Source organism: Geotrypetes seraphini, chromosome 3, assembly GCF_902459505.1.
Source record: "Geotrypetes seraphini chromosome 3, aGeoSer1.1, whole genome shotgun sequence".
Lineage (NCBI taxonomy): Eukaryota > Metazoa > Chordata > Amphibia > Gymnophiona > Dermophiidae > Geotrypetes > Geotrypetes seraphini.
The window spans coordinates 218924679-218938845 of record NC_047086.1 but is presented as its reverse complement, the minus strand read 5'-3'; the positions used below and the strand labels follow the sequence as shown (position 1 = coordinate 218938845).

Genomic DNA, 14167 nt, shown 5'->3' with positions numbered 1-14167 from the left:
GCACCCCCTCCACTTTTAGACAGTAAAGTCTACTGTGGTGTTTTTTCCCCCCCCCAGTAGAAGATAGAATCTCTGCTCCAGCTCTTGCTCTCCTGGCTTGCTCAGTTCTCGGATCCAGTCCCAGGCCAGCCTTGTAGCAGGAGAGCCAGACGGCATGCAGTAAGATCTGTGACTTTGGAATGTGTCCTGGGAAGGAGGGGCTTTGCTTGCACAATGGGTGGGGCAGAGCCTGGGCTATAAAGCATGGGCCAGGCAGAATCCAGCTTCTTGCTTCAGCCTCCTAGCTGTCCCCTGGTCCCATTCTCTCTGCCATCCTCCTCTCTGCGAAACAGCGACAGCTTTAATCATGAGTCATTCTGCCTCAAGGACCACATCTACCTCCTATCGGAGAACCTTTGGGGGTCCCCTGCTTTCCCCAGTCTCCTACCCCTCTTCTAGGTACTCTAGTTCCACCAGGCTATTGGGCACCCCCTCACCAGTGTCCTCTGCGCGCTCTACCAGTTACAGAGTGCGATCTAGTACCCCTCTCAGAGCGACCTATGACAAGGTGGACTTTGGGGTAGTGGATACCCTAAACCAGGAGTTTTTAACCACGCGCAGTAATGAGAAGGCGGAGCTGCAGGAGCTAAATGACCGCTTTGCCAGCTTCATCGAGAAAGTGCGCTACCTGGAGCAGCAGAATGCCGTGCTGGTGACCGAGCTCAACCAATCCAAATCCAAGGAACCCACCCGGGCTGCAGACCTCTTCCAGCAAGAGCTGCGTGAGCTGCGTAGGCAACTGGAGCTGCTCGGGAAGGATCGAGACCGCCTCCAGGTAGAGAGAGACAACCTGGCTGAAGACCTGGCAGCTGTGAAACAAAGGTGAGGGATAAAGGCAAGAGGGGGGACAAAAGTGATGGTTCAGGAGTGAGGCAGAAGCAGGGGTAGAATGCTAGGTCATTTCCTCTCTGGCCCTTTCTTGTATCTCTACCTAAACCTTTTCTCTTCTGGCCCCTCCTTAGCATCTGTATTGTGACTAGACAGCTTTTGTGACTTAAATACAAAATTGCTCAGGTGCTGGCAGCAGAGATTGCCCTTGTAAAAATGAGAAGGATATAATGGTTCCTTGTATGTTGCATAGGATGAGTTACAGTGAGCGAGGTGAAAGCCCTCCAGCTGTTGACCTGGGTGTGGCTGGGATTGGGGATGTAGGATGTTGCAGGAACATTAATATGTTGGGTATCAAAGGGAGATTTCCTCATAAACAGAGGGGAATAGAATGTGTGGTGTGACAGGGAAATGAGGGTGTGGTTAGGGAGAAAATAGGGAGTGCAATGACTAGAAGAAAAAGGGCGTGGCTGGGGTGAGGGATAGGGAGTTAGTATGCCTGGAAAATGGGGACACTTACAGGCAAGTGAAGAGATAGGAGGGCTCAGTTGGGATGTGGATACGGAGCACAGGTACTGAAAGATGAGGTTCTGTCAGGGGGAAGGGGTAACAGGGTGTGATAGTTCAGAAAGATAAAGCGTGGAGCAGGGCGTGTAGCGTTTTCATATAAAGATGAGGGTGAGGTGGCAGGCGGCTGGGAAGCAACTCTGGGAGGTTATAACCCACCATTTACCTGTTATTCTCTCCAACCTGAAGTTGGAAAGAATTACCGGTACACAAAAGCAGTCAAAAATGTCTGTCTGCAGGCAAAATAACTGAAAATTTAACAGAATAGTACGAAACTTGGCATGGGGGAGAAACCAGTAAAATCACATATCAAAACAATGGGCCAGTCCAGAAAAATACCCCCACCCAAAAAAAAGGCCAAGCAGATTTCTGCAGGAGCGGTGCCAGCTTCTGTAGCATAGGAAGTTATAGTGAAATACAAGTTAGAGATGAGTCCTCCTTTCAAACTGTTCTCTGCTTCCAACTCCCCCCCCCCTCCCCTCATAACCAGAAAAAAGTGTGGTTTTTTTTTTTTTTTTTTTTAGCTAATTAGCATCTTTAAAGAGAAGTAAAATATTTATCAGCAAACTAGCAGTGCAGTTTCTATTGGTGAGTTCTTTTTCTAGTGGAATTAACTGTATAGGTTTTTGTCATGTAAGATCTGCGAACACAAAAATACTGTAGTTCAAAAGCAGAGTGGAAAAAAGGCAGACAAAAGGAAGGGAGAGAAAGTATAGTACTAGGGAAAGGTTTAACCAATGGACACTTTTATTTACATTGTTTGCACAGGGAGTGTTTAAACAGGGTTGTCCAATGTTGGTCCTCGAGGGCCACAATCCAGTCAGGTTTTCAGGATTTCCCCACATGAATTTGCACGAGATCTATTAGCATGCACTGCTTCCATGGTATGTAAATAGATCTCATACATATTCATTTGTGAAAATCCTGAAAACCCGACCGGGTGAGGGCTAAGGTTGGATACCCCTGATCTAAAAACTAAAAATGGGAAGCCCTGTTTAATTTTTTGAAGCATGGTAAAGGAATGGGGGGGGGGAGGGGGTGCTGTTCTTACAAAGAAGTGCATGAGACATACAGTTGGCAGAAAAGAGACAGCTAGAGAAAGGGATGAGTGGATTAGCAGAGAGTGCGGGAAAGGAAGGAGGCGACAGTGCGAAGCAGGAACAGGGCTCCAGCAGCAGTCTGTGCCCAGGGTTTACTAAATTGATGCAGGGCCACTCCCTTTTTTTACTGCATCCCTGATGCTGCTGAAACGACGCTAACTGTTAGTCGAACCTTGTCCCGAGCCAAAGCTAAAATGTTTATTTTTCTTTCACTAGAAAAAAAAATCAATACTTTCCCCTCTCTTCAGCTTGTCAGGGTGGGGGGGTGGGATGCTCCATTAATCTTGCTTAGTAAGGCAAGTTAAACCAGCATCACGTGGCAGGGGGACAATAGCATCCATGACCCCTTTAGAAACTCAGAACTGAAGTGGTGAGATATCCTTTTCTTGCAAGTGAAAGGCGGAAAAAAAGATGGATGTACTGTGGGTTGCTGGGGTGACCCCCTTCCCCCTCCCCCATTCTGCTGCACCAGTCCACATATGTGCCTGTCGGCTTTCTAGGGTGTCTCTGTTCAGACCAACCTGGACAGAGAGAGAATGCCAGAAACAGAACTAGAGAAGAGATGGGGGAAAATGATAGACAAATGGAGAAAGAGATAAAATGAAAGAAACAGAGAGCAAGACAGGTCAGAAATGTGATACTGAACATGACAAAACCTGGGACTAGTCTTTGTCTCCTTTCTTTTTTCACCATTTTATTTAACTCTTTAGCAACATATGTACAAAGCATTAGGCCAGTAAAAGTTTATTGAAGGGTTTAAGAGAGGCCCTGGAAGGGCTTAAGTCCATGCCTTTATGGGACAATTTTCCGGTTTCTTTCTTTCTTTTTTGTCTGTCCTTGATGTGTCAGAGAAGGACAGAAGCTACCTACTCCCTGCAGAAAATCATAGGCCTTGATGGATAAGGTATTCTTACCTCTCCCTCCCCCATTTCTCCGCTGCGTCCAGCCCTGTATGGAAGCTGCTGACCTGTCTTGGCCTCCTGGCTCCCTGTGGAAAATAGTAGGCCTTGATGGATAAGGTATTCTTTCCTCTCCCTCCCCATCTCTCTGCTGCGTCCAGCCCTGTATGGAAGCTGCTGACCTGTCTTGGCCTCCTGCCGCAGCACCGTGGACAGATTAGAACATTTCTCTGGAGCTCTTCTGGAGTCATATGTGCTGGTGCTCATTGAGGGGGAGTTTGGCTCTATGCTGGGGGGTGGGATGGAGAAGACAGTTAGGAGCACATCCAAACAGAGAACAATTAGAAAGCATCTTCCATTTTGCTGCACTTCTAAACACCCTTTAGCACTGCCAATGGAAATGCCCTGGCTTCATACCTTCCACAAATGGACTCCCAAACTCAGAGCTTTGATGGCTGAGAATTCAACTGCCATGGGTGTAGTGCTGGCAGAGGGCAGCATGGGAACACATTCATTTATCACTAACGCTTTTCATATTTCTTCTGGTGCTCAGGTTGGAGGAGGAAATTCACAAGCGAGCAGATGCTGAGAATAACCTGGTTCTGTTCCGTAAGGTGAGCTATGGGACACATGTGCACAGAACATATTCCTGTTTTTTGTACCATGTATAAGAACTCAGGAGGCCATGCAGAAAGCTTTGTAGTTGGGCCGGCACTCTATGACCAAATTACCACTAAAAAATACTGCGGCATGCTGTAATCAACGAGCATACAGATTACCACTGTGTTAAAATCTCAGCAGTAATGTGTAGCTCATTGATAAATATCAGCATTCCTGTCAGTGTCTGATGGTGATTGCCTCAGCCACCAACAGAAATGGTGACATTGAAGAACAAAAACTGCCAACGCCCCAACCCAGTTTTCTGCAGGACCCCTAGTGGCCTTGCTTGTTCCTTCTCTTCGACCCAATGCGACTCCCATCCCCCAACAGTAATTATCTGGGGTCCAATATTCATCTTGCAGTGATCAGCGTTTTGCTGACTGCTGCTGGCGTTAAACCCAGCTATTCACTGCCAGGTCATGTCCAGGCACCAGCATCGAATTTCCAGATTTGCTGAGCTGATTAATGTATAGTGAAGCTAAATATAATATTCAGCATTTAACGGGCTAAGGGTTACCACTAGGGCTGTACATTTAATGTGTTAATAATGCAATTAACACATTAAATGTTTAACTGTGTTAAAAAAATTTTATGCAATCAACACAATTATCTCTCCTTCCCCTGTGCCTCTCCAGCATTGATCTCTTCCCTCTACCCCGCATTCTAAATTGCGCCATTTTGACTCTCAAAACCAGTTGCCTTGCTATCACTTGCCTATCCCCCCAGAGAGCTGCCCTTACTGCCATTGCCCTCTCTGGAGAGCTGTTTTGCTGCCTTTGCCACTTGCATCCACCTGTAGCTGCCTCTCCCCACCACCACACGAGGTCCTCTATATCCACCCCCACTTTCTCTCTCTCCTTCTTCCCTCCCTCCCCCCATGGTCTGGTCCAATGTGGTTCGGTCTGTTCTCTCTCCTCTCCTCCCTCCCTCCCACTGTGGTCAGCTCTCTCTCCTCCTTCTCTCCCTCTTTCTAACCTTTCATAGCCACTGGCAATGCTAACGATTAAATCAAAGCACTGCCTGCAGACTAGGCAACTCCAGTTTCTTGCAGTCTCTTCAGTCCTTGCTATATTGGCTTTAATTGCTAGCATTGCCGATGGCTATGAAAGGTTAGAGAAAGGGAGGGAAGGAGGAGAGAGAGATGACCAAACTGCACTGGGGGGGGGAGACCTGACCAAACTGCACTGTACTGAACCATGGGGGAAGGGCAAGAGGGAGGAAGAGAGATACCTGACCACAGGTGGGGTGGGGGGAAGGGGAGCAGGGAGAGAGATATCCAACCATGGGGAGGAAGAAGGGGGGAGAGAGAGCAAGAGATCCTATCATGGGGGGTAGGGAGAGGGAGAAAGAGATATTTGACCATGGCAGGGAGGGAAAGGGTAGGAGCATAGAAAGATTTGCTGGGAGAAAGAGGTGCAGGCAGGGGGGGTTAGGGTGATGTTTGAGAGGTCCAGATTATGGAAATAGGATAGACAAAACAGGGATATGGTAATGGAGGAGGGAAAGAGAGAAATGGTGAGCATGAAGTGGTGGGGCGAGGGAGGGGAGGGAAAAATGGTACCCATGGAAGGGAAAGGAAAAGAAGTGAAAGGGAGGGAGATGATGGTGCCCATGAATGGCAGAAAAGAGATGGAAACTAGACAGATTTGAAAAGGAAGAATAAAAATGGAAGAAAAGTTGATCATGAAAGATGGATATAGGGCAGGAAGAGGAGAAAAAAGAAAGAAAGAGTGAATAGACTGAGCACAGGGAAACAGAACCAGAGATGTGGAATGAGATGATTAGAAAAATAAAATCACCAGACAACAATGATAAGATTATTTTAGCTTTAGTTTAGTAAGGGGAGTAATGACAGAGGCATAGTAAGGGTGAGCGGCACTCAGGGTGATGGGGCACCCCGCCCTCCTCACTGCACGCACGCCCCCTTCCCTTTCGCCAGATCTTTTTAACTTCTCCAGTGTCAGCAGCATGCCCACATCGGTGTCAGCTCGCCCTTTGATGTCACTTCCTAGGTGCGGGTCCCAGAAGTGACATTGGGGAGATCGCCGATGCCAACGTGCCGGGGAAGTAAAAAAAAGGTACGGGGGAAGGCAAGGGATGTGTGCACACGGAAAGGAGAGGAGCAGTGGGGTGGGGGATGGAGAGGAAGAAGGGTGCCATACCCTTAGGAAGAACGCACCAGAGTGGACTCCCCCCATTACTATGCCACTGAGTAATGGGATTTGATATGCAGTACTCCCCCAAAATTCATGGGGGTTCCGTTCCAGGAGCCCCTGTGAATTTAAAAAAGCCACAAATGCAATTTTTCGCCTGTCAAAAGGCAGGACAGGCAGGCGAGGGCAGCTGGAGTGCCGGCGGGTGAAGAAAATCACTCGTGGTCTGCTCCGATCGCCTCTTCCTGTAGTAAAGTCAGGCTACACCAATCAGGAGCTGCTTTGACATCAGCTCCTGATTGGTGTAGCCCGACTTTACTACAGGAAGAGGCGGTTGGAGCGGAACGCGAATGAGCAAGTCCACGAACCACGAATTCGCGGGGGAACACTGTACTGCCTTTCTATGGGACAACTGAATTGAAATGTGTTGGTTTTGAGCATTTATGTCTGCTATGTATATATTGCACTATACAGGAGGAAATTTGAGTGGCACTTTATGCAATTATTCATGTGATTAAAAATTGTAATTGATGTACAGCTGTTACTACATAAGGAGGAGGTTGGGCATCCCAAGGGGGGTGGGGTGAGGGGGGTGGAGAGAGATTGTGGCAGTTGGAGGAGAGTTTCAGTTTCAACCAAAATCTGAACCCAGATTTTGGGTCAATTTTGATGCCAAATCCAAAACTGAAATTCGATTGGCCTCTAGTGTACACCTCTGATCTTAGATGCTATTCTTTCACCTGCAACTTCTAGGGTTGTGTGGCCATGAGTGAACATAAGAACATAAATGTAAACCACTTAGGCTATAAGTGGTCTATAAGTACTAAAATAAATAAATAAGAATTGCCATACTGGGACAGACCGAAGGTCCATCAAGTCCAGTATCCTGTTTCCAACAGTGGCCAACCCAGGTCCCAAGCACCTAGCTAGAACCCAAGTAGCAAACCAGACTTTATGCAGTTTATCCTATAAATAAGCAATGTATTTCCTCAAGCCATCTCAATAATGGCCTATGGACTTCTCTTTTAGGAAATTATACAAACCTTTTTTAAACCCTGCTAAGCTAACTGATTTCACCACATTCTCTGGATGGGTCAAGGGGGTAGCTACGAGTTACACACATTTATTATAGAATACTAGGGGTTACATGCCTAATTGCCAATGGCTAGACATGAGCACACAGCAGCTTTTGACATGGTGTAAGTGCATATGTCTAAATTTAGGTGCAAAATTATGAACCTATGCTAGTATTCTATAGCAGTAGCTCTGCACAGAAGTGCCATTATAGGATTCATGCTCAGCTTGCATCATCTCGGTACCGAAGTGGTGCCACTTATAGAATATACCCCATAAAAGTGCATTTACTTCTTTCTGCCATAGAGTAGAGTTGCGGGTAGAGTTACCAGATTTCTGGATTTACCCGGACATGTCCTCTTTTTAAAGGCTTGCCTGTGCGTCCAGACGGGTTTTCAAAACCCAGCAGTTTGTGTGGGTTTTGAAAAGCATTGAGCTTGGAGCCAGGTCTGGAGGGCCTCTCTACATGCAAAGGACCCCCAGCCACAAGAGGACATCCGCTCAAACTCAGGGGCGGGAAATTTCATGGTGACACCAGGAAATATTTCTTCACTGAGAGAGTGGTTGATTCTTGGAACGAGCTCCCGGTGCAGGTGATCGAGGCAAACAGCGTGCAAGAATTTAAGAGCATATGGGATGCCCATGTGGGATCCCTTAGAGCAGGGGTGTCAAAGTCCCTCCTCGAGGGCCGTAATCCAGTCGGGTTTTCAGGATTTCCCCAATGAATATGCATTGAAAGCAGTGCATGCACATAGATCTCATGCATATTCATTGGGGAAATCCTGAAAACCCGACTGGATTCCGGCCCTCGAGGACCGACTTTGACACCTGTGCCTTAGAGGGTTAAGCCAAGGGAACCTGTCACCAGGAGTGGGATCCCTAGGATAGTAGACTTGAGGTGGGTCAGTAGAGTGGGCAGACCTGATGGGCTATGGCCCTTATCTGCCGTCATCTTCTATGTTTCTATGCAAGCGACATCATTGTGTCACATCCACAGAGGCCCATCAGGCGTGGTGGCCCTGAAGAAATGAGGTTTATGTGGGGCTGGGGTTGGGGGGGTGTACAATTACACCCCTTCCCCGATCCAGCAGGGGAGAACACTTTAAAAGAAGCGGTGCCAATGGCTCACCGAGACCAGCAGCAGTATCGGGAGCCCCTCTCCAGCAGGGCACCTGATCACTGTTACACCCTCCCCTGATCCAGCAGGGGAGAACACTTTAAAAGAAGCGGTGCCAATGGCTCACCGAGACCTGCAGCAGTTTTCGGGAGCCCCTCTCTAGCAGGGCACAGTTACACCGCTCCCCCGATCCAGCAGGGGAGAATACTTTAAATATATATTTTTTATTTCTCTTGATATTTATTTTTTATCTCTATTTTTTATTTATTTTACTTATTTATTTTTAATTCTATCTTTAAATTTATTTATTCATTACTTGGTGGAATACTCATTTCTATCTCTATCTCTATCTCTGTCTTTATTTTTATCTTTATTTTTCATAAATTGTCTCTTCAGGTACTTTAGTTAGATTGTGAGCCTTTGGGACAGTTAGGGAATTTCCAAGTACCTATCTTATTTATTTTTATTTATTGCATTTTTTAACGCATTCATTTTTGTAAACCGCTTAGAAACCTCACGGTTATTAGCGGTATATAAGAATTAAATTAAATTAAATCATTGTGTCACATCCACAGAGGCCCACCAGGCGTGGTGGCCCTAAAGAAATGAGGTTTATGTGGGGCTGGGGTTGGGGGGGGGTGACATAGCAGGGCTGTGGGCACAACAGGATGGGGCAGTGTGTGGAATGGGATGGGGCCAGGGCAGAACGGGGCAGGACCACAGGTTTTTTTTTATTAACAAAAAATCTAGTAACCCTAATTTCGGGGTACAGTGGTTCTCAATAGAGAATGACAAGGGGACAAATTTTTTTCCTGTCCTTGCAGGAACTCAATTTCCCCGTGAGTTTTGTCCCTGTCCCTGCCTCATTCCTGTAAGCTCCGCCTTAACCGCACAAGCCTCAAACATTTGTGATTTTCAAGTGTTTGAGGATTGTGCGGATGAGGACGGAGCTTGCAGGAACGGGTCAGGGACAGAGCTTGCGAGGATGGGACGGGAAAATAAGTTCCTGCGGGGACATAGAAAAATGTGTCCCCCTTGTCATTCTCTAGTTCTCAACCCAGTCCTTAGAACACACACCAGTCAGGCTTTCAGGATGTCCACAATGAATATGCATGAGACAGATTTGAATGCAATTTCTCTGTTGTATGCAAATTTATCTCATACCTATTAATTGTAGAAATCCTGAACCCAGCTGGCTGGTGTGTCCTGAGGACTGGGTTAAGAACCTCTGCTCTAGCAACTTCCAGAACCCCATGATCTTGGGCCCCGAATCTAGCCGCTAATCCCCTCATTGTATAAACCTGTGCACATAATTTTATGTTTACTGCTAGGTTAATCCCCTCCCAACCCTGAAATGTCCCGCCTAAATTAGATTGTAAGCTCTTCTGAGCAGGGACTGTCTATTGTATGTTAAAATGTACAGCGCTGCGTACTCCTTTCAGCACTATAGAAATAATAAACAACAGTAGTAGTAGATTCTGTACAGATTGCCCAAAGTCAGGTCATTATAAAGTACAGAATCCTTATTATTGGAAATAGTCTCAGAAATTAGACTGGTTGTAGAGAATGACTCGGGGACAGAATTTGTCCCCGTGGTTAAATGTGGGAAACCATCTCCTTGTCATTCATTAAGGAAAGAGGGAAGAATCAGAGTATGGAATGGGTACAGCCACTGACCCTCAAGAACGCTGAGAGACACTAAAGAATTACACGGGATGGTTTCCCACAGTTATCCACAGGGACGGGGACAAATTCTGCTCCCGTGTCATTCTCTAGCTCAGTGCTCTCAAACGCAAACCCTTTGCAGGGCCATATTTTGGATTTGTAGGTACTTGGAGGGCTTCAGAAAAAACAGTTAATGTCTTATTGAAGAAATGACAATTTTGCATGAGGTAAAACTCTTTATAGTAGGGGTGTCCAACCCACGGCCCAACAAGGAATTTTGTGCAGCACCAGCTTCTCCCTCCCTCCGGCGGGTAGTTTTCTGGCCGGCTCCCTTGCTGTAGTTGTCCGTGGGCGGCGTCGGCTTCTCGTGTGCGATCTGTGGCTGTGTCAGAAGTGTGAATTGCGCGCGAAGACCTGACGCCGCCCGCAGACGATTGCAGCAAGAGAGCCGGCCAGAAAACTACTGGATCCAGGAGACCCTGAGAAGACTGAGGCTGCACCCCAGAGAGAGGCCCAGAATGAACGGCAGTGCTGGCTGCAGGAGGGAAAGCGCTATGGCGAGATGCATGGCAGACACAACGGGGAACAATATGGAGGACTTCAGATAGGATGTTGTGTCTTGCTCAAGAGTCTGAGAGTAACCCAGTGCTTTGGTTGTGATAGGGACAAGAGTCAGACTGAACAGGGCCACCTGACTCTGCTGGGATAGAAGAAGACTCCAGTTGTCCAGGACATATTGTACTTAAACAAGAAACACAGGTTTCAAAGAAAGAGACCTCCACTGATAAATGGAGAAAAGCTAGAGGCATTAGTGAGAGAAGCAAGTAATCGCGTTACGCTCTCATCTATAGAATTACCAGACATCACAGAAATGGGATAGAACCAGGACTCTCCCGCGTGAGGAGCCAGCCACCACCGCCCGCAGCTTTCACCAGAAAAACAATTGCAGCATAGGAGCCAGCCAGAAGGGAGGGAGGGAGAAGGTCGTGTTGGGACTTGACAGGGAAGGAGCATGAACTTTGGACAAACGATGAAAGAAGGAGGGAGGGCGCATGAGCCATAGGATTGAAGAATGGAGGGAGTGAGGGGGAGGGAACAGTAAGAGAGAATTGGGTGTCTGAGAAAGGGAAAGAGATGGTGCACATGGAGAGATGAAGAAAGAGGAGAACTGTTGGGCAGAGAGAGGATGGAGGGAGAGAGAGAGAATTATTGGACATGGCGGTGGGAGAGGAGTGAGGTAGAGATGCATGGGTGCAGAGAGTAGGGGGGAGAACATGCTGGGCCAAGGAAGCCTCCTGGACTGGTTTGGTTTTTTAAAAGTACAGAGGGGGAGGGTATTAAAAGAAGTGCTAGATTGGGCGTGGGGGGGAGAGCTTATGGAACCAGAAACAGAGGACAGAGAGAGAGATGGTGGGCAATGGTCTGAAGGGAGAGAAGTTGGACCTGGGGTGGTGTGGAGGAAGAGGGAAAGAGAGACTTGAAGGGAGAACTGTTGGGAAGAAAAAGGGAGAAATGGTTGACCTGGGGGAGGGAGGCAGGCAGGGGAAGAGATGGGGTGTGGGTAGTTGGGAAGAGAAAGGGAGAGAAGTTGGTTCCGGGGATGGAAGGGAGGTAGGGAGAAAATTTAGGCCTGTGGATGGAAGGCAGAGAGATACAGCATCTCTCTATTTTTTCCTCCATTTCATTGTTCAGCATCAAGGTGGGAGGGAAGAAGAAAAACAGAAAAGATAAGGAGCAAAATGTTGGACCATGGGGATAGAGGAGGAGAGATGGACCAATTGGAGGGTAGGAGGGAAGAGAGCTGGGATAAGAAAGGGACAGGGAGCTATAGCCTGACCAGTGGAGAGAGGGAGGGGAATTCTGAAAGTGGTGAGCCATGTGGATGAGGTCAAAAGGAAGACGACAAGATGAGTGAGAGAGCAGTGAATACAGTGGTAGAAATGTGGTAATGGGGAGTAGATAGCAGGAAAGGAGTGAGATGGGAAATGGGAGAGCTAGGGACTGAAAGAAGATGGAGAATTGAGAGGTAGCTGAACATTTAAAAAGAAGAAGAGTGAGAAAGAAGGCAAGATTTGAGTGGACAGAGGCAAAAAAGAAAAGAAAAAGTTAAGAAAGCTGAAAGGGAAAAATCAATACGTTGGAGACAAGCATAAGGAGGAAATGGAACAAGAGAGGAGAACAAAATGAACAGCAGACACTGGCAAGAGAATTAGTTGAAGATAGACCAAAAGCAGAAAGAGAAACTGGGACCAAGATGATGGAACAACAAAATATCCAGACAACAAGGTAGAAAAAATTGTTTTATTTTGAATTTATTAACTGGAATATGTTAGCTTTGGGATATGTGCATCACAATTATTTTTGTATTCAGTGGCGTAGTCATATACAGCTGATTTAGGGGAGGGACTGGAGCCCAAAATTAGTGGATGGACACCCTTGAGCTATTGGAGATTCCCAATCCCTGCCATCTGAAGACATCTTCCTCTAGTCTGGCAACCCAAAATCTCCAAGATTTGCAGCCAATGGCAATTATCCTCAAGCTGCCACTGCTTTCATGCATGCATGAAAGCCAAGGTGTGTGTGGGGGGGGGGGGGAAGGGAGGAGGGAAGGCAGTAACTCTGCTATATTGCTGCCAGCTCCAGAACTTGGGAAGTTGGAGGGGAGGAGGTGGCCATCAGTTGGTGAGGCTTCGGGATCCCTACTAGCTACAGCAGGGGAGATGTTCATTTTGAGGAAGCCTAAGCTCAAAGTGGGAGGCCCAAAAAAGCAGTAATATTTACCCTGACTGAAAGATCCTCCATGTGCACCGCTGACAGCTGATGCAGCATCACCGCTCTGATGAGGCTCACCTCTGAAGAGGCTCACCGTAGCTGTAATAGAAGTGAATGGGGAAAACCAGGAGGGCGCATCCTTGCTCATCAGAGTGGGGATGCGGAAGCCTGTGGCTGCTCCCACTGTCAGCGGTGTACGTGGAGGATCACTCAGTCAAGGTAAGCATTACTGCTTTTTTGGGTTCCTCTCCACAGAGTCCCTTTAATGAAGGTTTATTATTAGATATGTACATCTTCTATATTAGTGATTGCAAATTTGGGACCCGCTCAGCCTTTTTTTTTTGCTCATCAGCTAGTGTTTGTGTTTGTGCAGCCCCAGAAAAATTTTTTTTTTCGTCCAATGCGGCCCAGGGAAGCCAAAAGGTTGGACACCCCTGGTTTAGATGAATATATTCAGATGCTCAAGCATTTTGCCCTGTCTGTTCCGGCAAGCTCACAATCTATCTAATGTACCTGGGGCAATGGAGGGATTAAGTGACTTGCCCAGGGTCACAAGGAGCAGCGTAGGTTTGAACCCACATCCTCAGGGTGCTGAGGCTGTCGCTTTAACCACTGCGCCACATTCTCTTAATTGGCACTAAGCGGAGTTAATTGAAAGTTAGGCACGTAACTTGGTAGGCGTGGTCCGACAATAGGCACCTAGTGCAAAGCGCACAGTTCAAAGTGGGCATGATTAGGGGTCAGATCGTGAGTGTGTTTTTGAGTGAGGCGCTAATTGGGTGGCTAAGAGACGCAGGCGTTTATGAGGGGGTGCTGAAAAGATCTCAGCTCAACAATAGCGCGCGTGACATTTTGTAATTTTAAAAACTTTCCCTTCCCCTTTCTTTCCTTTTGTCCCATACCCATTGTAATCAAATCTTTGTTTTGATTTCAATCCCTCTATTTTTATTTAGACTTTTTTTGTTGTTGTTATGCATAATTTTAATTTTTAATTATTGTAAACCGACCAGATACTTGTGATGGTCGGTATATCAAAATATTAATAAACTTGAAACTTGTAGTGCTTAGGTTTGGGCGTAGTTCACTAGTTAACAGTTACACATGTAATTGTCCAAATCTGGTATTCTACAGCCTGTGTGTGCAGAATCCAAAGTGTGTAACTACAAGGGGAGGTAGGGGTGTGGGTGGGTCAGGGGGCGTGGCCTGCACTTACATACTCAGGTTACAGAAAACTAGTAGTTACATGCCTCACTGCCAGCAGTCAAGCACAAACTTTTGCACCAGCCATTGTAA

General features: G+C 47.0%; 1 protein-coding gene across 2 annotated transcripts in view; it reads left to right on the top strand.

Moving 5' to 3' along the window:
- The first annotated feature begins 283 nt into the window (after nucleotides 1-283).
- The window catches only part of PRPH (peripherin), a 37246-nt gene continuing 23362 nt past the window's right edge, over nucleotides 284-14167 (top strand). For both annotated transcript variants that reach the window (XR_004538956.1, XM_033939789.1), the window contains exons 1-2: nucleotides 284-861; nucleotides 3987-4047. Coding sequence is in view for 1 of the 2 variants with exons in the window: in XM_033939789.1 (XP_033795680.1) it covers nucleotides 347-861; nucleotides 3987-4047 (576 nt within the window). In the remaining variant the exon portion in view is untranslated. The remainder of the gene's footprint in view (nucleotides 862-3986; nucleotides 4048-14167) is intronic.